The sequence below is a fragment of the Molothrus aeneus genome, chromosome 4, assembly GCF_037042795.1.
Source record: "Molothrus aeneus isolate 106 chromosome 4, BPBGC_Maene_1.0, whole genome shotgun sequence".
Taxonomy (NCBI): Eukaryota; Metazoa; Chordata; class Aves; order Passeriformes; family Icteridae; genus Molothrus; species Molothrus aeneus.
In genome coordinates, this window is record NC_089649.1 from 35,497,243 (window position 1) to 35,522,022 (window position 24,780).

Genomic DNA, 24,780 nt, shown 5'->3' on the forward strand with positions numbered 1-24,780 from the left:
GTTTTTCTTCTGGTAAAGATTAATAACTTTTTCGGTACAAGCATTCAAGTGTAAGATTTGGAAATTTTAAATATTATGAATACAGATTACATGAGGCCTATATGCAGCATCTAAAAACTACTAGAGTTTATCAGAATAATCTACTTGTGACCTGGAATCTTGTTTGAACAGAACAGAGGAACATTACTTATAAATTCTGAGAAACTTTTGCCAAATAGAGGAACTGGAAGATACTTTTTTTTTCAATAGGCTAGAAAATATGCAGGTCTGTTTTGTATTTCTAATAATTGCAATATGTCATCACTTACAGCTGATTCTAAGCAACAGACATGGTCTGAGCAGTGGTAAATTCATTTAAGAATAACAAGACAATATCAAAATTGAATTTTAAAAAAATGTCAGATTTTTACTTACAATCCTGACTGTTAACTAGTTTCTCCTTTTTTCAATGTGAAGATACCAGGAAAGATGCAACATTATCCATTTTTGCTTTTGGGGTTACATTTCAAGCATTGATCACTACAAACAGGCTTCTGTCAGCAATTAAGTGAGCACTGACATTAATGGTGATAACTGCAACTGAAGTCACTGGAGTTGTGTCTGCTCACAGCAAGTTTGGCTTTGGCTTGGGGACTAAAAAACTGAGACATATTGAAGATGAGGTCATCATCACTTTTTGCCTCTGTATATATGTACAGACACACTTAAGTAGTAAATCACATCTCTAAGCAGCAACATTGTTTTTATGAAAACATTCAGCTGTGCTGTTACTTAGTTACCGGGACTGTTTGGGCTTACAAAGTCAGAGATAGAAGCGTGGCATAAGCAAGTTAACTTCTCAAGCCAAAAAGCAAAAATTCTTGGAAGCATCAAAGTAACTTTCAGAAGTTTAATCTCCTTCCACATAGTCCAAAGATAGATAGTATGACCTGAGAGTGTACTTTTGTCATTTTTTTAAGACTATAAAAACGAGCCTTGACTTTTTGCAAGACTTCCAGTTTAGGTATGGGAAGACTTCTAATTATACATGAAGCTGATCAGTCCAAGCATATCCACAGCAATCAGAGACTCAATTCAACAACGATCAGGATGACAACAGAAACCTCTGTCAAGAATACCAGCAGTGAGGTGCAAAATCCCACATGCATGAAGGTTGTTGCAGCTGCCGGTGTACCTTAGCACACAGTGCCTTTATCCTACAGCTTTAAGGCAACAGCACCATTAGTAAACACAATTTGCTTCCATCACAGTTAACTGGCAGTTGGGGATCAAAACCAGTCCAGCTTGAAACCCCAGTTTATAAATCATTGTTTCTTTCTGTATCACCACTTTCAAGGTCTATTTTAATTCACTTAGGGTGTATGCTAAGAAATGCCTTGATTTTCCACATCTGGACTGCTACATCCTCACCTCTGCAAGTAGCCCAAACAGATTTCATATGTAAGTACTTCATGAGCTCACATTATCCAACATGCCATGATGCTGAGGGGATGAGCTGCATGCTCTGACTGCATGACCCAGCTGCCAAACCCACACTGTGCACTACAGATAAATTCAAGCATAGACTAGAAATGCCTGCTTGGATTATGCATGTTGTCTAATTCACTCCCTCACCATTCAAATGTACATGCAAGGGATAGAATTTACTGACATTTATATCATTCTCCTGAACTAAAAGAAACAGCCTTCCCTCTGCACAGATTTTCTGTTTGAACAGAAATATGAGCACATGAAACACATCAGGCAGATGGAAACACAGTTCTTGCCCCAAGGAATTTACAATGTATTCCAGACAGCACACAGTATTCTTTGACTTGTCTTAAAGCTTGCAACTCTAACTCAAAATTAGGCCATTTTGCATTCTTTAACAGAAGTAATTAAAACATAAAATTATCTAATAGAGCACTCCATCTCTACTAAAAATGTGTTTGGAACACAATGCTCAGTCACATCTAGAGCACAAAAGCCAGACAAGAAGCAGCAGGATCTGCACAGAAATGATTTCAGCAGCCATACAGATGGAGATGAACTCCAACACCACCCAGAAGGAGAAATTTTGTGCTTTATAAAACAACTGCAGTGTAACAGGTAACCCTGGGGACTGGCCAAGTCTTGCAACTGCTATCACTTTCTAGTTCTGCAATAGCATAAATGGTCCTGAAACAGCTGCAGAACAAGAAAGCAGAAAAAAATAACAGTACATGGACATTGCACAGAATGATTACAACACTTACAGAAGGAGCTCCACAAATATCACACCAAATGGATTATGTTAGGACTTTTCTCCTGTGTGCTTAACAACACAGTTTCAGGGAAACATATTGTCATCGAGATTTTTGGACAACTCTTGGCCCAAGAGTTGTCCAAAACTCAAATACATCATAGAGTATTTGTAGAGAACTGAGGCTACAAAACCCAGACTGCCAAACAGGACCTTTCTGAGCTACTGCAAAAGGTGCTGAAAATAAGATAAGACTTGCTATACAACAGGAACACACCTGTAATCTATTGCACATTAAGGACCTCTCCCATGTTGCTGTCCTGAAAATTAAGGTGAACTATAAAATTATAGCTGCTCTCTGTTCTATATATGCATTCCAACAACAGAGCTACAAGAGCCTGCAAAGAATGGATGCAGTTCCAGTCTGCTGCTGACAGGAACATCTCACCATCAAAAATCATACATGCACACTAAATTACATCTAAACAAAACACGAGAAATTACTATATTCCTTCTTTTCTCTACAGTTGTAGGAAGTCTGCAGTAGAAATTTACCAACTATCTGAAAAACTAGGATAAAAGGTCATACTGAGAGGATCACTGCAACTGAGAGCTTTTAACAGGTCATTGGCATCCAAGTGTTGACAGTAGAGCCTCTAGCACAGAGCTGGAACAAGCAGTTGAGTGCATTCAGCATTAAAAATACTGAGCTGGGAGATCTGCAAGTAAAAATTCACAAAACATCAAACTGCTTCATTAACAAGCTTCAGCAATGCCATATAATCATTTTGCACTTAAACAAACTGTTCAAAATCATGCAGCAATAGCAAACTCATCAGCACACTACACATGCAAGGGCACCTCAGTACCATCAGCCAGCAGCCTGGGAAATGTTGAGGAACACCCACACAACTCCATTTGTTCAGTGACATCTGCCCCCCCACGCTCCCACTGACACTGCCCTGGTGTGTGTGTAATGATCCCAAGGAAGCTTTGGTGGCTTTTACTTGGGTGCTGTCCCCCTGCATTTGATACCGACATATTTGAACCAGCAGTTTTGTTATATACCATGAACAAAACATATCCCAGACCTTACCAGATAAGAGCTGTTAACATAGAAAATAAAACCATAAAAATACCAGACCAGTTGTGATTATAGACATGCTGATCCAAAGATGTTTGGCAAGGTACAGGTAGCATTTTTTTACTAACAGACGTATCTACAGCAAAATGAAGCCTTTAGCATATGATCTGAAATTGGACACAATGTGTGTATGAAAATCAAATATAACTTGGGACTTAGCAGAGTTCTTACTTCTTCAGGCACTAAGCACACCCAATGACTTCTCTCCACAACTACACTTGACCTGTCTTTTCAAACACTGATTAACTGAATCAAGTGGGAGCACCTGGACTTGAGGAGTTCATTTTTCATTTGCTTTACTTAAAGGAACTACACTGTTCTTCCAAAAAAATAAGTCACATAATTGCAACAGCCAATATACATTTCCAGGTCATGTAATACAACCTCGCACTGTGCAACACATGAAAGTAGGAAAATTTGTCTTACAGCAATAAATAATCATTACAATGTATATTTAATGTAGGTACTGATATAACAAAGAGATTTTGCAGGCTGGGATTAAGATATCCACTTCCTATCCAAATTTCACTGATCTCAGTATGAAATCCTTTCCATCTTTAAAAGTCATGCTTTACAACCCCCAGCAGCTGAGGATATATGGAACAGGATTTTACAAAACCAGTAACAGGGATGCCAGCATCAGTTTCGCATCTACACGAGCAACTCCACTTCCCCAAAACAATAGAGGTTTACTCACCAAGTCATCACCAATACAATAATGCCTTAGGATAGACTGCCCTCAGGAGGACACAGTGAAATCTCTTCATGGGATACAACCCTAACTCACTCAGTATGCACCACCTCAGACAACACTATATATTTCTGTTACCACAATCTACAAAAGCTGTTCACCACCAGAGCTCCTCCTTACAGCTGCAATATTTAAAAAAAATCCCAAACCAAAACCACCTCATGAAATTTTGTGTCCTCCTACAGAATTTTACTGACAATAATCACAGATGGCTTGGGTTGGAAGGAGCCCTAAAGATTATGTAGTTCCAAGTCCCCTGCCACAGGCAGGGACACCTCCCACTAGACAAGGTTGCTCAGAGCCCATCCAGCCCATCCATTGCAACAGATGCCTCAAGAGCAAGAAAAGACTGTTTGTGTTAGCCAGTGAGCTCACTACAGCAGATTCTAAGTTACAAACAGATTTCTTAAGAGATAAGCAGAAGTCAGGCTCCAATGTCCTACCTAGGAAAAAAGATGAGGAGTCCTCCATCATCTTCCCAAACATTAGAAGAATGCAGAGAAGACATACAAAACAATTAACTTTCTAGGTTTACAATGGGCTTCAACTAAACCCCAGAACATGCAAATCACACTACCTATGAACTTTGAACTGAATCAAACTCAAAGCCAACGGAAGAACAATTTTAGATTTCCTAACTTGGTAGTGACAAGGCAGGTCACAGAAATGACAGTGTACTGTCATGGTTGTGTACTGCAGTACACAGCCTTCTTTTAGCAAGGATATCCTCTCTGAAGCAGGAACCCAGCTGAGTAAAAACTCAAAGCAATCATTATGGGTGAGTCAGAAAGAGGGTTGCTGTGTAAGAGGACTGCATGCTGAATTAAATGACAGCTGCAAAAGCAGCCACCCTCAAAACCTGCCTTGATGGTCTCTTTAGAAATTCTGTGGTGGTAGTGAAAGGTCATGTACAAACCAGAGAGATGGGGTGGGGCAGGAGAAAAGATGTGGAATAAAACACAGAGTAAGTTAAATACCAGATTTGCACTGCAGCCTTCTTTAAATGCTCCCAAAACTAGGTGGATGAAGCAAAGTTCCAATGCATGCCTGAAAAAACAGTTGTAAGAACAGGACTACAGATTCTTTAGAAACTGCAGAAACATGGAGTAGTGGGAATCCAGAAAATACTCTATTCTTAAAAAGAAAAAGAGGCAAAAAGATGCTAATATTCAAGAGATTATAGGAGACTTTAAAGCAACATAGCAGGTGAAGAAACATCAGATGGATAAGAGCACATTCTCTCGTTTCCATTAGGAATGGAATCACAGAAACTATATCTAATATGATAGTGCCCTGAAGTTCTAAAAATTCAATTGAGTAATCATTTTAAGTCAGTCAAGTGCAGTCTGACTCACAAACACCCATATGCAGAAAACCCCAAACATTTATATACAGCTTGGCATAAATGCTGCAGCACAAGATGTAAAGCCCAGATATCTGCTTTTAATCAAGGACAGTGACAAAACAGACATACCAGAATAATGATGGAAGTAAGATAAAAAAGATATTGATACAAAATATATAGAAGAGTCATAAAAATAAATATCAACATATTAAATCATCCAATCAAACACGGATTGAATTTCCAAACCTAGCAAGGTAAACTCTGTTATTAGATGATATTGGTACTCACACCTTTAAGATGGATATGTATAGCCATAGCTATGACATCTGAGATGTCTAAGGCCAGCAATGTAACTGTGATGACAGACAGCAATCATGAGTATGTTGGATAAATGTCACACTGAAGAGGCCAAGATCACTGTTTTAATATATTCTTTTTCATGCAACTGATCAGGGCAACCCAGCTCTGGCTGTGGTCACCCCAGTTGTACACGGCCTGAGCCAAAATGCTACTTTCAAATAGTGATTTTTTTTAATGGTGACTTTTATTTCTGCATTTATTTCACTTTTATTTCTATTGACCAAGTTTATTAATAAAGACAGAAGTCCACTACCACAGACTTCCATAAAAAATAAGCAACATATAATAAAATATTTAAATTAAGCCAAAAAGACAAGTCAAAATTAAGATGCAGCCCAAGAACAACACCAAGATTGAATGTATTGAACTTCAGTACAACGATTTTAAATACACACATCAAATTACAATTTTTGTGGAGAGGGGGAAGCTCCTAGCATTTAAACATCAACCTTTGTAAAACCAGCAATCTAGCTTTAGGAGTCAAATTTAATCAGTCAATGAATGTAACATTTACAGCCAGATCGAGTTCAGAGGAATAATCTGCAAAAGTGCACTGGCACCTCAGGAACAGGAACTGTGCCTGTAGAAGGCAAGCAGATGATCAAATAAAAAGCAAAGTGCTCAGGGAAGGAAAACCCACTGAGGAAAAAAATCCCCAGACTCTGAACAAATCCCTATGATCAGTTTTTGGTACCATGGAGGAACTCGAGGAGAACTTCTGGAGGCACCTTGTTGAAGGTTTTACTCCTTCCTTTACACAGGGAGAGGTTACAGAGGAAAGAGTGACAAAGAGGAAAGATGAGGCTCTCACTCCCCAGTTCTAACTGCAGTGGGAAACTTCTGAGTGAAACCTGCCTCAAGTGACCGGAAGCTGGCAAACGTGACAGCAAGTTCTTGTGATTTTAGTGGGTGGGAAGGACCACTTGTTTTTTGAGAAGAGATTCCAGAGGGATCCAGGGAATTAAAGCCCAAATATATTTTTCTGTACATAGCAAAGTGCCAGAAATTGTTCTAAAGCCAAGAAAACAACAGGATAAACATACAGAGTTGCTTTTGCAAATGAAAGTCATGTTTGATAAACATTTTAGAGTTCTTCTAAAGAAGAACTTAAAAAAGAGAGTATGGAGATCTAATAATGGTGCATACTTGAAATTCTAAAAGGCATCTGACACAGTCCCTTGCCAAAAACTATTAAAGATGCTGTGCTGCCAAAAGAAGTTGTCATATCAGTACATTGTTTGAAGATAGAAGACAAAGGGTATGAATCAGCAGTTGTTCTCCTCTAAGGATGTGCAGTGCCAATAAAACACCACAGTTCCTCTGTTGGGGCAGGCAAAGTGCAATCTATTTCTAAGGGTTCTGAGACAGCAGTTTCTGAATGCCACAGTGTATTCCAGTAACACTAAGTTAAAGTCACAAAGAGATTAAGGAATTAAAAAATAGCAGAATGATTTCACCGAGGAAATAGGTGTTAAAACCAGTAAACCAAACTCACTGCAGATATTTGAGAACAATACATGCTGAAAAAAACCAAAAATTCAGACTTTTGTACATATATATGGAAATGAACTCCAAGTTGACCATTAATTACACAGGACTGAGTTACCGTTCTGAAAATAAAAGTGCAAAGGTTAGGAAAAAGCAAAACACCTAGGCATAATTTTTGGAAACAGTATAAAACAAAACATAAAATAATTTAATTTTTTTAAATAGATCCACAGTGAATTCTGCAAGAAGTTCTACCTAGTGCTCCCTCCTTGAAAAACTCAAAGAGTAAAGCAAAGACAATTTAAGATACAAAAGAGCTCTCCAGCAACAAGTAATTAAAAGAAATATGACTCTTCAGTACGAAACAGAAACAACTAAGGCAGGCAGGATAAGATAAGAAGTCTACAAATTCAAAAGCAACACAGAGAGAGCACCTGAAGGCTGTTTCTAATGCCTGCAGGCCTCAACCAGAGCTGCACAGTGGTGGGTTCAAATATCCCAGTCACAAACTGCTGGAGGTACCAGAATCTTCTAAGGAGACACACACCTGATCTGTTACCTACCCTGCACAGTCCCTACATCCCCTGGGCAAGACATCACACCAGGCCAGACAGATCCAGCATTATGTTAACCAGTTTTCTGTTCTAATTTACCAGTTCAAAGAAAAGGGGGGAGGGGGGAAGCTTTTTAAAAGTATGATTTAAAGCTACCAACACTTCAGTCTGGTCCTATGGCAACAGCAATAATAAAAACATAGTATGTACTGGAACTTTTTGAGGAAATTACTCTGTGGGGCATGCTGAGATTCTTCATTATTTCAGGTTTTAATTGCAAATATAAACTAAAAATTCATTTGCTAATAACTATTTAACAACTCCCTTACCCTCCAAAAAAAAGGGATAATAATAATTAGGGTCAGAACTTACTAAAAGAAAATTATTTCTAGTTTCTTAGGTTTGGCTTTTGGTCAAGAAATGTCACACAGGGTTTGTTTGTAAAATACCAAGGGCAGGTATGGGCAGCAGCCAAGTCACTGACATATTCCTACTTGACTAGTGAAAATGTACCAGCTGTCCTTCCTCACCTTCAGTGCCCTTGGAAAAAATTCACATCATCTCTGGCCAACTCCTTCTATCAAGGAAAAACATAATTAGCAATTATATTCTTGGTGCAAAGACAGATATGACACGTAACAGCGATAACAGGAAGATAAGGACTCCTGGAAGGATTACTTCTATGGTATTTTATATTCCAAAATGAGTAGCACAACCAACTGTAAAATCTCCTGATCATACAAGTACTCCTTGTATTATTTCTCAATACATACCTGCAAGAAGCTTGAAGATGTATTGTTTTCTGGCACAAAGACAAAATTTCTCAGCTGCACAAAGGAAGAAAACCTCCAACTTTAAAGACACAGTTATCATCAGTGAGATCTCTTCTTTTTGTATTGTGGTGTGTGCCAAGATGGAAAGTAATTTCAAAAGCTGAATCAACATCTGGATCATGATGCAATGAACACCAGAGCTAAGAAGTGAAGGTCCTGAACCACATTCATAGTTTTTTTCAGAGACAATAAAAACATCAATTATCAAAAATTACTCAAGCTCAATAGAAAAGCCTGAGGTCAAACATTTGGTAAGTTTTCAGCAAGACAGGAAAACTCAGAATCATTTACAGCAGAAAAATTACTGTGCTTCAAAAGCTGCTTTGAATAAAATAAATGGCCATTTTATTGACTATACATACATATGAGGGAGCATCAACTTAAGAGCTGAACTGAGTGCCCATGAAGATACAGAGCAAAACACAAAACACCTTGACTTCATGCTCTGGAAGTGATACATGTTCTAAACATCTACTGAGTCCTTGCAGTGTCTTACAGAGCAAGGTCTGCAGCTGTAGTGTTCAGCAGTGCATGTGCAGCTCAAGCTGAGAGTATGACAGGATTAGCAGCTCCAGTTCTGTACCAATCCTCCAGTGGGCACACACCAGAGTCCCTGGATTGAGTGAGTGCTGTACATACATTCAGGAATGGAACCGAGTAGGCTTTGTCTTTATAAAAACACATTGCATATAATTAAAGCTTCTAAAGGCAATTCAGGTATGCTGAAGATCTAGAAGTTCCTAGCTTTGTAGTGTGAGGTACAAACAAACAAAGCTCAAAGGAAACTCCTTGCTACTTTGTAGGGACTAACTGATAAGAATGCAAAACTATGCAGTTCACAATCTTTGCCCTACTTGAAAAACTTGATGCAATCATACCTGCCACCCAATAAACATGTCTCTGCACTTTATTAACCTTTGTGTAACATGATAATTCAAATAAAATCTCATTCTATCCCAAATTAGCAAACAGGACTTTATAAAAATACAGTGCTTTAAAAACATATCAACACATTATTAAAGCTATCATTGTATCAAAACCAGATCTTTTTCAAATTGTTTCATACACAGACTTTGTAATACCAAACAGACTCTTTCAGGCAGCTAAACACACACATTGCACCTCACTGCTGCTGAATTTCTCCTCTGACTAAAAAAGACCAAGTCAATTATGTACATCAATCTTCAAACGATTTCCAACCCTCTCCCTTTATTTAGAATATATTTATATATTATCATCATGACATTGAAGCAGGCATTTATTCAAGGCAGTACTTAGGTCATAAGCTGCAAGCCTCCATCTACAACCAGAACACTCCCTGTAATATATGGGGATTCTAGAAGAAAGACAACAGCTTGTGCAACTTCATGAGGCTCTCCAAATCTTCCAAGGGGAATTGATTTCTTCAGCTGATCTTCTTCCAAATGAGCTGTCATCTCTGTGTGAATAAAGCCTAAGAGCAGAGAGATATATGAAGAGTTACCTAACCTTCAACTAAATTTATCTAGTGGATTTCCCACTGAATCTTACAAAGTGAAATCTATTACCAGGATTCAGCACCAGCTACCATTCTTCAAAGTCTCCCAAAGAAGCCCACATCATTTGATGGCCAAAACCACTTTCTTATCTAACCAATAAAATACTTTTCATTTTTGGAAGCAATGATGCAATAACCAAAATGCAGAGATCTATAGAAGTCCGTTTAAAAAACCCAAACAAAATCAAACAAGAATGGGTAACTAAAATTCAATCCAAAAACTATATTTAATATCACTTTTCTGAAAGAAAAAATATACTCATTACACCAAAATGTTCTCAATTAAAATGTGAGCACAAAACGTCTCTGGCAAGAAACCCTCTCTGACTTTAAAGTGTTTGCATTCTATTTTAGAACTTATGGCAGTTCTTGCATAGTTTCTATTAGAGCACTCATTTGAAGAATATTTCTTGACATTTTTGAAGGACCTTTTTTACAGTTTTTCATTATCTGAGATTTGGCTTTCCCACTGCTGCACAACTCTACACAAAAGCTGCAGCTTTATAAACAGCTGATCTTACCTGCTTTCTAGCTGCCATCAAGAAGGGAAAGACTCCCTTTTGCTTTCTACTGTAATACTCTGCCCCTTTATGATGGCTGTGGATGAGCTGCTCAACTCACTAAAGAATAAAAGTATTTTTCCTGCCTAGTTCACAAGCTGAACAGGTTCATGTAGAATTCTGAAAGGCATCAGAGGTAGCAGAAGGTGAGCAGCAGTGTACACAGTTATGAGTGGAAAAATTCAGAAAATATAGAAGGGGTTTTTCCTTAAGGGTGGCAGTTTGCTTGAACTAGATCATCTTACAAAATCACAGCCTTTGCTCACAGAAAAAACTTTCAGGACTTCCTCCTTTTACTACAGGGAGATAGGGGTGCTTTTATGACAGCTTTCTTATGGTCTGTCATGTTTCTGTAATAACAAACAAGCATCCTCTAGCTGGAGACAAGGGTAGCTCTCTGTCTCTAATTAGATCTAATCCTTCCATCTGCAAGGACAGCAAGTTCTGAAGAAGGATCAAAGAAAAAAACTACATTCATTATGTAATAATGGATAGAGGAATAGGTAGATTCACTCTTCCAAATTTCTTGGTGTTCCCTTGAAAAGACTGAAGGTTTTCTATAAGAATGTATTATACTTCAAACAAACAAAATACATTAAAAATATTTACTTACAAAGCTGAAGAAAACAATAGAAATTAGTCTTAAGTTACTTTCAGAGTACAAGAAATATCCACAGTCTTAATGAATTGCAACAGTCAAGGATGCAGGAATTTCTCAAGAACTAACCTGGAGCAACAACGTTGACTCGAATTTGCTTTTTTGCTACTTCTTTAGCAAGAGAGCGTGAAAATCCAACTAATCCTGCTTTGGTAGCACTATACACACTTTGACCAGGGTTGCCTTTAAGTCCTACAATACTCCCTAAAATAAAGAAACATCAAAGAGAAGATTAAATGGATAACTTGAAACATTGTACTCACTTTATCATTTTAGTTTTAAACTTGGAATGAAAAATGACATCACAAGAAGAGTAAAATATGCATGACTTTATGCACTTTAGCCTGCTGGGATAAGCAAATGTCCCAATTAGTTATGATTTTTGTATAATTCATGTATCTATGTTGACCAACAAGCACAAGGAAAGTAAAATTAAGACTTTTCTAAAAAAAGTATCCTTGCCCACATTAAATAAAGAAAGAAAGAAACTGACTAAATCTATCAATTCTTAATTAATTGCCAGCAGCTGGTATATATAGATATTGAAAGAATTGGTAAGAATAGCAAAGTTTCTTTTTTCAATAAAATATAAATTCTGAGGTGTTTATTACTGAAAAAAAGCTATTTAGAAGTTGCTGAAATTACACAAAAGAATAAGCACTCATAAAGAAATGCTAAATATAGAATGTCTAAATCAAAAGGAAAACAAGTAAATGGTAACAAGCAATGTAATATGTTTCACCTGCTAAACATTTCTAGAAGACTAGTACACAGAACTCCACTGGCCTACACAAACAACTTACCTATATTGACAATAGCACCTCCCTGCTGCTGAATCATGACCTTTAGAGCAGCCTTGCATGTCAACATTGTTCCCAAAAGGTTCGTGTGAATCTGGGCTATCATATCTTCAGTCTTGGTTCTCAGTAGCAAACCATCCCTGACAAACAAACCAAAAAAACCCAAAGAATTCAGTGAACAACCCCCGATCATGTTTACTCATAAAAAAAGACAGTTGGACAGAATATTAATGGGGTGTATGTGGTTCCATACATTTGAGCATTCAAAATGACAATGCTGCAAGAACTACACATAGCAAAAAACAAGTTAGCCATGCTTCTAGACACAGAGCCACCTTTGCAGAGTGGTATCAAGCACTGTTTTGGACCATTCTGGGAGAAAAAGTAGAAGAATAGAGGGGGAAGTCAAACTCAGAATGCAGAAACTACAGTGAAAGCTGTATCATCTGTTAGCATTTTACTGCCATCAGAAACAAAATATTGGCAAGGACTTAATATTGTTTTCAGATGTGCTCATTAACAACACTCTTACTAAGCACAAAGGGCCAAAGCACCTTACAGCGGGCTGCCTGCATCTAGAATTACCTATTGTCTTGTCAGGAGTAACCAACCTGTTGATCCCAGCTGCATTAACCAAGTAGTTAATAGGACCCAAATTCCTCTGCATCTCCTCAAAAGCCTTTTGGACTTCTTGTTCACTGGATACATCACAGCTAAGTGCCAGATGTCCTGCTGTATTGAAATATATGTAATGTCACAATAAAAGCTGTATTTAATTCATAAACCTCCTTCAGAATGTATCAGCTCAGTTGCAAAACAGATGTTGAACTAGTTATAATTTAAGGAACCTATTTAATCCCCAGGTAATTAAATAAAGACGATTTTCAAGTATAGTATTCATTAGTTATGTGACAATTCCTTGTTTTATATTTTTTGCCTTTTGGAGTCAGAAGTTCAGTGTGAGCAGACTGGTCTCAGTTCTGGCTTCTTCAGGAGCTGAGGATGACTCATTTCACACCACCTCTATTGTGACCCCCAAACAATTTCATTCATCTTAAAATTGCCATCATGCAGATAAAAAAGGTAATCTGCTTTCTCGAGGACTATTGTGAAAACAGAATCAGAGCAATACAGCTGGTTTTTAATGTCCCTCAGCCTTTATTTTCCTTTCCATCTAGTTAAACAAGGAGGGTTTTTTTTCACGAGTCACCCAAGCAGGGAGCAGTGAGGGGTGCACAGCAGCATACGTACCACCAAGGTGACGGGCAGTGCTCTGGGCCACGTCCAGGTTCCTGGCAAGGATGGCCAGGCGGCAGCCCTTCTGCGCCAGGAGCTCTGCCACAGCTCTGCCTATCCCACGGGATCCTCCAAAAACAGCACACACCTTGCCCATCTTCAAAAGAATCCAGACACTGCAAATAAACCATCAACTTCGTGTCCAGTAGAGCAAGACATTAACTGCTGTTCTTGTCAACATCACAGCCTTTACCTGTTTGCAGCAGTTTGTAATCGCAGGCTACAAAATTAGTGATTTGGTTTTTATTCATTCATTTGTATTCTTTTTTTTATTCAAAATAAACAGCTGAACTAAATTAGACACCACCTCTACAAATGAAAGTTAATTCTTAAATATTTATGAAGTATTAAAAAAAATTTCAAAATCACGCACATAATCTAGCATTCCAATACTAGAGTTATGGCAACTCTTATTCAATTGATGAATAATGTGATTTATGTACCTAAAGGCTATAATGTACTGTTCAGCTGCTTATTCAAAGCTGATGTACTGGTTGTAATTATATTGTTCTTGCAACCACTATTCTTGTGCTGAAATCATTTAGCCTCAAGGTCTCACTCCATCCAAAGTATCTGTGCTGGACACCACCAGCGCAAATGTTACTGAGTATGATTTGAAACTATTGTATTTACACTGGTTTAATACTGTCAGATTGTGTTTTACCACAAGCCTGGGGTTTTTTGTTTCTGCTTTTGAAGGCAGAAAAAAAGCTTTTTGAAATACGAAATTATTCTGAAGTAGCTAGCTTTGATGTTCAGAATGGAGTACACAAAGGAAGCACTTCTGTAGAATGATCTTTTATTCTGCAAGCTCTAGAAACCAATCAGCTGGTTTGGGATTTCCTGAGGAGACAGGGGCAGAATCAAGCAGTAACAATGAATCTTTTTTCCATACATTTGAATAAATCCTTTTTGAACCCAATTATACTGTCTTCATCCTGAGGCAACGAGTTTTATTATTTGTCGGAAAGTACTTCCTTTTATTCTTAATTTGCTTTCTGATTAGATAATTCTATGCATTTCTCCTCATACCTTCCCCTCACTGTTTCACTCTCCACCTGTATCCTCTTTCAGGTCTATTCAGCTACTCCTACACATACGGAAGCTATTCAATACATCACTAAGGAGTGTGCCAGTCCTTAGACCTTGCCCTTGGTCTCACTGAGCTCTATTAAACCCTTCTGGATGAGTGATAATCAGAAAAGCACATGGTACCAAGTGTGCCAGGCCACCACCAACTCATGCAGTGGCATGATGAGTTCGGTCTTCTGTGACAGAGTCTGAACAAGCAGACGGTCTGTCCTCTTCCCTAGTTAAGTATTCACAAGTGCCTGAAACCAACCCACGTGTCTGCCTTCCCTGGCAACTTCTCAGAGCAGAGAAAGCCCCTTGTGCATTAACCAGGCATCCACAGGCAGGGCCTACCTGCAACACAGTACATACAGTTTGTGCTTTAACACAGAAACGCCACACAGGCTCCCTGGAGCTGGGACTCGGGAGGGAAAAGCTGCAGCAGGAGTCATGCCCCGCTGCTCCCTGGATAAATAACGGAAGGGAAAACCAGCTATACTTGGAGCAACAGGCACACGCAGGCACCTCTATCACCTTCGCTCTTCTTTGAGCCAAACTTCGTAACGCGGGACTCCGAGGGCACCACCCCACAGCGCCCGGCGGCCAGCCCAAGGAGGGCCCCTTTAGCAAGGGCGAGCGGGGTTCCCGCACCCGTGCCCAGCCCAGCCGGGCGCCTCCCTCCTTCCCTGTTCCGCCCGTGGGGCTGAGCTGGGCTCCCGCCCGGGCCCGGCTGCAGGTGGAGCCCTCGGCACGGACAGCGGGAAGGGGCGCCCGCGGGGCACGCCGGGACCGCAGTCAGCGCGCTGCCGGTGCCACGGTGGCAGCGGAGTCGCCCCGCGCCGTCCCTACGTGTTCCCCCCCGCCCCGAGCCCGGCGCGGGCTGCGCCTGCCGCCCCGCCACGGGCACGGGAGCAGAACGTGAGGAGCGCGTCCCACGTGCGCTCCGGTACCTCCCGGCCGCCGGCTCGCTTCCCTCACGGAGAGCGGTTCCCTCCCCGGGCAGGCCGGTTCCGCTGCGCGCTGAGCGCAGGCGTCACGGCGAGCGGCCTGACGTCACCGCCGGGGCACCGGCCGCCGGGAGCGGCGGCGGTAGAAAGAGCCGGGGCTGCCAGCCCGGGGCGCTCCCCCGCCTCTGCGGCCGGACGAGGGCCCGGCCCGGCCCGGCCCGGCCCGGCCGCTGAGGGGCTCAGGCCTCAGCAGCCTGGCACACGAGAGACCTCTGCTTTCACCTCACGCTTGCCGCTTTGCAACTCCAATTTACAGCGTCCGGCCTGGAGCTGAAGCTCTCAGTCCTGCCCTTGTTACCCTCCCTTCCTGCACAAAAATGTGCTTCATATAGAGATACAAACAATTAGATGAATCACGATTTTGTTTCTCTCATTTTCATGTATCCTTGCCCCGAAATCGGAAGGACCTTGTATGGGGTATCGCTATAGCAGAAGAGTTAAATTGCAAACACGTTAAGGTAGATAAGCCCAAAATACAGAAACATCTGTGAGAGTTCCTATTCAGGAACCAAAGCAAACTTCGTGATATGCAATTAAACTAATATTTAAAAAACTGTTATAACAGTAATGCTGTTTACAGTTATGAGCCATGTCTGATGATGTGCTGGAGGGGTTTCTGTGGACTCTCAAGTCACACACGCTGAGTAAATTTGCCCCCTGAGGAATACTAATAAAAGCTATGGCAATTTTGTACAAGAGTACACTTCGGAATTTTTTTTGAGAAAAAATATTATTATTATTATTATTATTATTATTATTATTATTATTATTATTATTATTATTATTATTATTATTATTATTAATTTGTTATTTGTTATTATTATTTTCTGCAGAGTAATATGCTGAAATCCTACTGGAGTTTCTATGTGCAAACATACAGTTTTTGCTTTTGACTTGAAAGGTGTTTTTCAGGATTTCAGATTATATGTGTTTCAGGGGAGCTGTAGTGTATGTAATAACATTAGTTCTATGCATGTGGGATTCTTCTTCCACAGATTATTCTTTACATATAGAAAAAAAAGCAGATTTAGGCATGGCAAACAGGTGGGCATCTGTAAGAAAAATAAAATATTGAAGAAAAGCTATTATGAGAATTAGTTTCTTTTAGTAAGTATATTTAGATTGAAAATGGCTCTTTTCAAAAGAGTGAATGAGATTTTGTGATACAATGATGTTTCAGATCATGCCATATTCTGAAAGCCTGGTGGCCCCAGTGTTAAAGAAGAAAAGGCACTGACAGATGAGGTTGTGACTCAGAATAGTCTCTGACCAAGATTTCTTGTACCCAGCATAATTAAGGACCAGGATAGCTTTTTCTTCAAGTAAAACTTACAAGCAAAGTAACACAGAGTGCAAAAAAATGGTCCTTAGTGATGTTTTCTGAAGTTGTGTATACCACAGAGAAAATAAAATCTGCCTGCTGCTGTCCTTATACAATATGATGCTCATAGTTAACTGAAAAAAATTATAAGTAATTATGACTTTACCTTATTTCTGACCTGTGTCCTCAGCCATACAGCTGACCTACCCTTGTACGAAAGTTAAAGGTTCATCTGTCTTGTACTGTTAAGATTTTGCTGACACAGAGTAAGCATGAGTTTAGTGTGGGGGTTTTAAAGTGTGTTATAGTTGACAAAGTTAAATATCCTTTTCAAAAGTTCAGACAAGATTCTGTTTAATTCTTGTTCATTGACTTAGTGTTTAAAACCAGCTGTATGTTCATTCATTGGCCAAAGTGACATTAGCCTTTTTTTTTCCAGATGCCTGGTCAAATCATGAGATCAGATTAAGCAGAGTTCAGCTGAGCCAGTTTATTCACACTGATTTCCCAATAAAGCTAGTGGAGTGCAAGAGACAGATCAGTGTCATAATAGTTACCTCCCCTTTTGGGGGAACAGTAGCTGATACAAGAACTTGATCTGATAGACATGTTCCATCTATCATGACCAGATCTGTAACAGCTAGTTCAACACTGGTCATTATTATGCCTGCCTTACTATTAATGTGAACATACAAGCTAAGAATTCTTGTATGTCTGTCTGTGTGACCATGTATACACACACTTGGAGCCTGTCCACAATGTACAAAATGACACAGCTGTCTTTCCTCAAGCCTAAAGCAAAAATACTCTTCCTAAGAGAGTTATTTATTCCTTTCTAAAAGTTTTTAGTCATTCTCCCACACAACCAAGATACTGCTTTCAAGTAAGAATTTCTCTATTAACATGGGAAAAAACAGAATAGCTCAAACAGGAAATTATATTTGATGTATCTAAAAGCACAAAACAAATCAGAGCAAAATAGCACAAAACAGGCCACTGTAACTGAGGTCTCCTCATCAGGTATTTCAAATTCCTCCTGGGTTTTGATTTAAGGCAAGATTTACGGAGGAACTTGAGTCTAATCATTAACCACAGTGCTGCCTGAATCTGTGGCCTCTTAAATTTCTGCCAAGAGTCACACTTGAAAGAGCAATGCTTCTCCAATGTCCAGCAGCATTTCATTCTGTTCCCTGTGCTGCTTGTGAAATACCTCCCACATTACATGGGTTTTGTGTAAGGCCAGGGACAAAGCAACTGGAGACCTGGCTGCACGTGTGCTCAGTCCTGTTGGAAACAAACACCTCTGGTTGGAGCACTCAGCCCTGAGAAACCCTGCTTTCAAATCTCCTCCCTTGCTGGAAACGTGGTCACTAACTTCAGGTTTTCACCACTGAACAAGCTTGTCATAGCCAGCAGTCTGAAGTGGTTTCAGTTTATAGGAACAAGAACACAAAATTAAAGTGGGCCAAGAAGATTTGACACTCAAGCCAGATGATCACTGTCCAGAAATGTAAAACCTTGCGGATTAAGCATCAATTGAAATCAACATTCAAGAAACTATTTTGCTTTTCAACTGGTGTATTAAAGATGACCTCCCTAGCTTAAGCAAATCTGATGATGGGGACATGTATCTGGGATACAGGAGTCATGGGCTTAGAACAGAATTAAGCCAGGGAAGAGCTTAAGAGGTTTCTTTCTTTCCAGGTCAAATGATAACTCCATGGCAGGTCACACAGTCAACACATGGCCATGCATTTCTTCCAGTAAAAAAAGGGGTGTAACTGGACTAGGTGCCTTGTTTTACCTGATCATTTTCCACTTTGCCTGGGCAGCTCAGCACTGAAGCTGCTGTCTCTTTTTTTTTCCCCTTTCTTCAGGAATGCACTTGTCATTTAACTTGGGAAAAATCCAGTCTAGTCACTGATTTTATATATATACATGCTATACACACATACAAAATATATAAATAAAGAGCTAAGAAGTTTTATGTTGCAATTCCCAAATGTCTTTGATATGGCCTCAGCCTTCTGGGCAAGCAACATAAAGCTGAGATAAACTGCTGAGGGAAAATCCAACTGCCTTATTCTATGACAGAAAAAAGCACCCATCTCCTCCCAGTATTTTGCCACTTGGCAGACTTTCCCCAACCACAGCAGTTCAGATATTTAAGCGGCCAAATTGCCACACCTTTGCTCTTAAGGGATCTTTTTTTATGACACTGCAGTCTGTTTTGTTTTTCTAGACCATGCAAAATCTCTGCAATATTTGTTCTTGTGTGATAACAGTGAACTTTTATCATGCCAACATGAAATGGATTTATACAGTTTAGGTACATTTTCAAAAAATTGAAAACTTCTTCCTCTTAAAAAATTTCTTTTTGGTACCTCTGTGAAAAGTATAAAAGCTCTGTGAAAACTCTAAAAACAAAACACAGCACCAAAACCCAGAACAAAACAAAGCTATCAGAACCTTGGCAAATTACCTAATGTTTTCATATCCTCCTGGCTAAACAGGTTTTCCCACTAGGACCAGGATTATTTCACACGTCAGTGTGAGGCCCATGTTTGAGTTAGCACGGTCACTGAACTGCTGCTGCTCCCAGTGAGCAGTCAGGCACACCAGGGAGGGAACAGAGAGGAGCCTGTATTATTGCTGCTTCATCTGCTGCTGAAATGGAGCACCTCACTTCAAGTGCTGCCCTGAGGAACCTGAAATGTTAAAATAAAACAACCTCAACGTCACCCACCCCTGCAAAACTGTGTTCAAGAAACGTTTGTCTCACATTCAGCCTCTGTCCCCAAGTCCTGTCTGACCACAGACACTGGACACTCCCACTGTGTATCAGTGGACTTTGGACTAAAGAGATCGAATCTAGGATCTCAGCATGTCCTGAAATCTCTTACTTCCCTCCACACATCCCACCCCTTCTGTATGCCACAGAATGTATCCTTTTTAGCTCCTAAATCCCAAGCCAGGACCAGGAACAAGGAAGAAATAACCAGCTCATCCATCGAGGGAGTAAACTCACCCCTTTCTGTACAGCACCTCTTTGACAGACAGTTTTTCAAAACTACAAAGTGCATCACACAGAGCAGTCAGCATCTCCCAGCAGGGCAATCTGAAAAACAGTCAAAGCTGACACCACGGAGTGACATGTCACTCCTAGCAGTCTCCACTGAGCTTTTTGTATAGAAAGGATATTTTTTTTTGGGTATTGCATATTTCATAAGCATTAAGAATATCACTGGAAGTCTGGTACAATAACATCCAAGAGTTTTGCAGAAGTATTTGAATACTCTAGGGTAAATAACTCTCCTCCTGTTCTCTTAGAGGCAATTTACTTTTAATTATATCTAATATACCCAAAATGAATTAGTTTCAGGAACAGCACTTAAAAATAGCTAAAAACCATTGATAAGCATCTACTCAAGGTCTTGCATAATTTGCTTTTATTTTACATATGAACATCCTTAACTTCCCCATTTTGCCTTTCATAGTCTCATCCATATTTCCATTCACTACATATCTATATAAGCTGCAAAGTAAGATTCATAACAAATCATTTCAGGAATTAATTTATCTTGTAAAAATCTATGTTTAACTAATACTGCAATTTCTGGTGAAAAAAAAGAGTATTTTTGAGAAGTATTCATCAGCAAAGGTTTTCACTCCAAAATATACAAAAAACTGCTCTCAACATTAGGATTAACAGAAAAAAAATTGTCTAACCAGACAAAATTTCCTTTCTGTTATGGTGGAGGAAGTGTCAAGGTTTTCCTGCCATAATACATCCCTAATCATAGTCTCAGGTGTCCAATCTCCAGAAATGGTATGGGCAAATCCAAGTTGTTGCCCACTTTGGTCCTGTGATGCAGTCTCCTGAAAATTTGCTGTGTCTACTCATATTTACAGTCAGTAAACTCTTTGCTTTGTGGAGGAGTGGGGAGGAGGTGGGATGTTGGGAGAAATGGGCAAAGGTCACAAAGAAGTGAGGGAATAAAGACAGAAAGATTTGACCAAGTAATTTGGACTGAACTCATTAGGGTGAGAAAATTCATCTAAAGGCCTATGCTGGAAGAATAGAAAAACATAGTTAATAAGTAACAAGAATTACTTCACCTCCCTTCTCATGAGAAGTTCTAAGGACTTATACAAAGCAAAACAAAGCAAAATCTTTGTTTCATAAACACAGTAATTAACATCCAGGAAATAGCAGATCTGAGATACATGAAAATGAAATCAGTCATTCTCCCAAATACCTACCTTGACATTCATAACATTTATGAAGAGTTCAAAAGCTGTTTAGAGCAGGAAACTGAAGGCACATCCACAAGCACAAACTGTTTTTATAGCCTCAGCTATTTTAGCATACATCCAATATGTGACCATGAATATGTTTTCAAGGGCAGCCCTAATGAGGCACAGATCTACTGAGTACAGGAATACCAACTTAATGTAGCACATCCACGCACTGACAGAAAGCAGCAAGTCAAGGGACTGAGTAGTCATCCCTCCATAATTGCAAATAGCTGTGATCCTAAACATAAGGACTCTCACTGGCAAAACTTCAGCTGATGGTTTGCCAGCAATGACTGTTGAACACACTCCATAATAAATGGCAACTGTGATAGTGCTAGTGACAATCACTCAGATCTCACAGACTGCTCACCTCCTTTATCTTCACCAGTATTATAGGAAATGTCAAAACCAATACTCTTTACAGCTTGTTACCATTTTGCAGCCTGAATCGCACTCAGTAATGCTCACAGAGTTTTCGAGGAACTCCCAACATTCAATTTTCTCTATCAGATCGTCCTAAATAAATCTGGTTTCATATCAGATCTTCTTCAGAAATTCTTTGCTGTCATTTCATCTCACTCATGTACTTAACTGAAGACTTCATCTTCTTGTGACATACAGAAGCCCTTACTGTTGTATGTCCTTCTAATAAAGTAGTCAATCATAATAATGCCCAATCATCTGGCTTAACGAGGTAAGAATTCGGTAATTAAAGATGAAAAGAAGTATTTTCAGATGATTGCTTACACCATTTTTCAATTTATCTATCACAGTGGATAATTTCTTTCAATAATTATCAGGAGAGATTAGCTTCCTTGGAAAAAATTAGCTATTGTTCACACTCGACTGTTTTATAAGTAATGTTTGATTATATAAAATGCATACCTACCTTATTTCAACAGCTGGGCTTTTTTAATCATCCCTCATCTAGGTTTTGATTTGTAAGAGCACCGTTTATGATGAGATTTTACTAGAAGTCAAACATTTTCTGAGCTCCCCATAAAAGGTCTGCCTGACAGCACACAGTTAATTGTGTGTTTTGCAGAAACCCAGGATTGCACAAGCTACCATCTCTAAAATCCAGAGGGTAATTTTGTTATTATTCCTCTATACTAAATTTATAGGAAATACAGTTGAAGAAGGGGGGAAGAGCAATTCAGATTAGTCTAGATAGTGTGTATTTTATCATATATTTTACCATCAAAAATGCTGAACAAAAATTCTGATTCAAAGCTACACAATACAGGCTGATACAGCTGTAGGGGTGATACAAGAGCCTGGTTTGATTTATTTTTTCCAGAACAGGAAAAATTTATACCTATATATATGTAATTCCTAGATGTATATTTAAAATATATTTTTATGGTTTTATCCTTACTTGCCTAAATCTTTTGTACTTTTTCTATCCTGAACATAGAGAATTACTGTATACTGCACATCACAGGGGTGGATTATCCCCAGCCTGCTGTAGACAAGCTCTCCTTCCACTCAGAATCCAGCCTCTCTTTATCCAGTTTCTACACATCATGGGTTTTTTTCTTGACAAAAGAAACACTCCCCATACGAGTTTTTTTGCTGGATGTAAAACCATTGATTGTTTATTTTGTTGGTTTTGGGGTTTGTTTTGGGGTTTTTTTGTGTTTGCTTAGTTTTGTTTTTTGTTTGTTTGTGGGGGTTTTTTTGTTTGTTTGTTTGTTTAAGTTCTTAGGGAACTCTATATTTGCCAGAAATGTCGAGCACTGAAAAAAAAAATGAACAAAATTCAGGAATGAAGTAAATTTTTCCAGACTTAACATTTTTTTAAAAAAGGTTCAGAGAGTATCCAAGCTAGTATTTACCTCCTAATTTTCACAGTGTAGCTGCTAAACCAGAAAAGATGGATACATGAAGACCACGCATTTATCAGAGACTCTGCTATTTTCCCAAAACCAGGTATCTGGCTTCTACTCCAGGCTGTCTTTCTGCAGCACAAGGGTCATTAGCCATGATATTTTAAGCTGAACCTAGAACTGCAACCAATCTTAACTACAATAGAATAGTCCATTGCTTTTATCTATTTTCCTTCTATATGGATAATGCTTTTTTGGTTTTCTCTCTTCCTAGTAGACAAAAGAAGGAAGAACACATCTCTCTTTCCAGCTGACATGAAAAGGAGAATCTTTTTTGTCTCCAGTCTTTTCCCTAACACTGCCCACAGGCTGGAGATTTTCATACAGAATCACTTGAATTTGGGTTCCAGCGACTATCACTGCATAATACCAGAGAGCATCACTCAGATCATAATTATCTTATACAAGTGGGTAACATCTCTGCAGAGTGTGCACTGTTTACATAGCACAGTTTATTTCTGTTGACTTCATTGAATCATTGTTGAATTTGAGGATGCATTTCATAAGCAATTATTCTGCTCTAATAGTAACAAGTAACACATTTGCTTTACAGACACCTCAGCAAAGCACTCCTGTCAACATGAATTGTCTCTCATGTGCTTTAAAATGTTTGGAAAAAAAAATATGGCATGCCATCTGGCTCCCAAGCACTCATTAAATCCATTGGAATATGAGTGTTTAAGGAAGCTAACATCACATGATGCCCACAAGAAGGAAGGAAATAAAGAAGGAAAAAGAAAAGAGAAGAAAAGAGAAGGAAAGGGAGGAAAGGAAAAGAGAAAGGGAAAGAAAAGGGATTTAGAGATGATACAAACAAGAAATAAAGGATGTGTTTACAATTTAATTTCCTTCAACTAAGGGCATGCCAGCCATTTCAGAAAATAAAGAGAGATGACAACTTCTGTTCCCAGGAGTTTTTGGTCCAAGATTACTTTCCAAGTGAAATGAAGAAGGAGAAAAAAAATCTAGCAGGGGAACAGAATGCTAACACCATAGAATATTTGGGTTCCTCAGGGGAAGAGTGCCCCCATGAACTGAGATTCAGAAGGCATGCTACAAATTTCTTTTAAGACTTGCCAAATCACTTTGCCTTCCCTCTCCAAATGTCAAGTCTCCCATCTTTAACTGAGGCTAATGATTGTCAGCTTCCCATATTGGCACAGCCCTAGGGAAACATCTCCCACCACATAGCTACTGTCATCTTCTGTGGAAGCACCTTTAGGCCCTAGAGTAGAAAGGACTGCACCTGCAAAAAGTGAATTGCTGGATAGATGCAGGATTAAAATCCCATCTGGAAAGGCATTCTCTTTTATTCGGGGAGCTGTCAATAATTTTGTTCATGGGAAACTTAAAAGGAGGTAGATTAGAAACAGTCAGGGGAGTTTCCAAAGAGATATAAGTGTTTAATTTCAAAAAATCCCAAAACGATCCAGTTTTGACATTAACTCTGTATTTCATGTAATTTTGCAAATAAATTAACTGAAAATTACTAAAAACAACCAGACTGTCATTTGCTGGCATATGCAAATGCTTTGCAAAAACAGAGGCATTTTTTGGTACTGTACACTTATGTTCAAGAGCTGTTAAATATATGTAAATAATCTGATAAATACATGCTAAGCAATTCTACTTATGACATGTTGGTC

General features: G+C 39.1%; 1 protein-coding gene across 3 annotated transcripts; it reads right to left on the reverse strand.

The window, feature by feature from the left end:
* Positions 1–9,585: 9,585 nt before the first annotated feature.
* CBR4 (carbonyl reductase 4) lies at positions 9,586–15,648 on the reverse strand. Of its 3 annotated transcripts, none has more exons than XM_066548262.1 (6): positions 15,569–15,648; positions 13,503–13,663; positions 12,863–12,983; positions 12,255–12,391; positions 11,521–11,655; positions 9,586–10,149 (listed from the first exon to the last, which is right to left on the reverse strand). In XM_066548262.1, exons 2-6 carry the CDS (start codon positions 13,642–13,644, stop codon positions 9,971–9,973), a joined length of 714 nt encoding a protein of 237 aa, XP_066404359.1. In that variant the 5' UTR covers positions 13,645–13,663; positions 15,569–15,648; the 3' UTR covers positions 9,586–9,970. The 3 variants fall into 3 exon arrangements, with proteins under 3 accessions (XP_066404359.1, XP_066404361.1, XP_066404360.1); XM_066548264.1 differs by having other exon boundaries at positions 13,503–13,644; positions 15,569–15,625; XM_066548263.1 differs by lacking the exon at positions 15,569–15,648 and adding an exon at positions 15,144–15,490.
* Positions 15,649–24,780: the final 9,132 nt, after the last annotated feature.

Coding starts and splice junctions, on each gene's coding strand:
- CBR4 (XM_066548262.1), bottom strand. CDS start 13,644: ATGGGCAAGGTGTGTGCTGTTTTTGGAGGATCCCGTGGGATAGGCAGA. Junction 12,984..13,502: donor CACTGCCCGTCACCTTGGTG/GTACGTATGCTG, acceptor ATTTCAATACAG/CAGGACATCTGGCACTTAGC. Junction 12,392..12,862: donor AATGCAGCTGGGATCAACAG/GTTGGTTACTCC, acceptor TTTGTTTGTCAG/GGATGGTTTGCTACTGAGAA.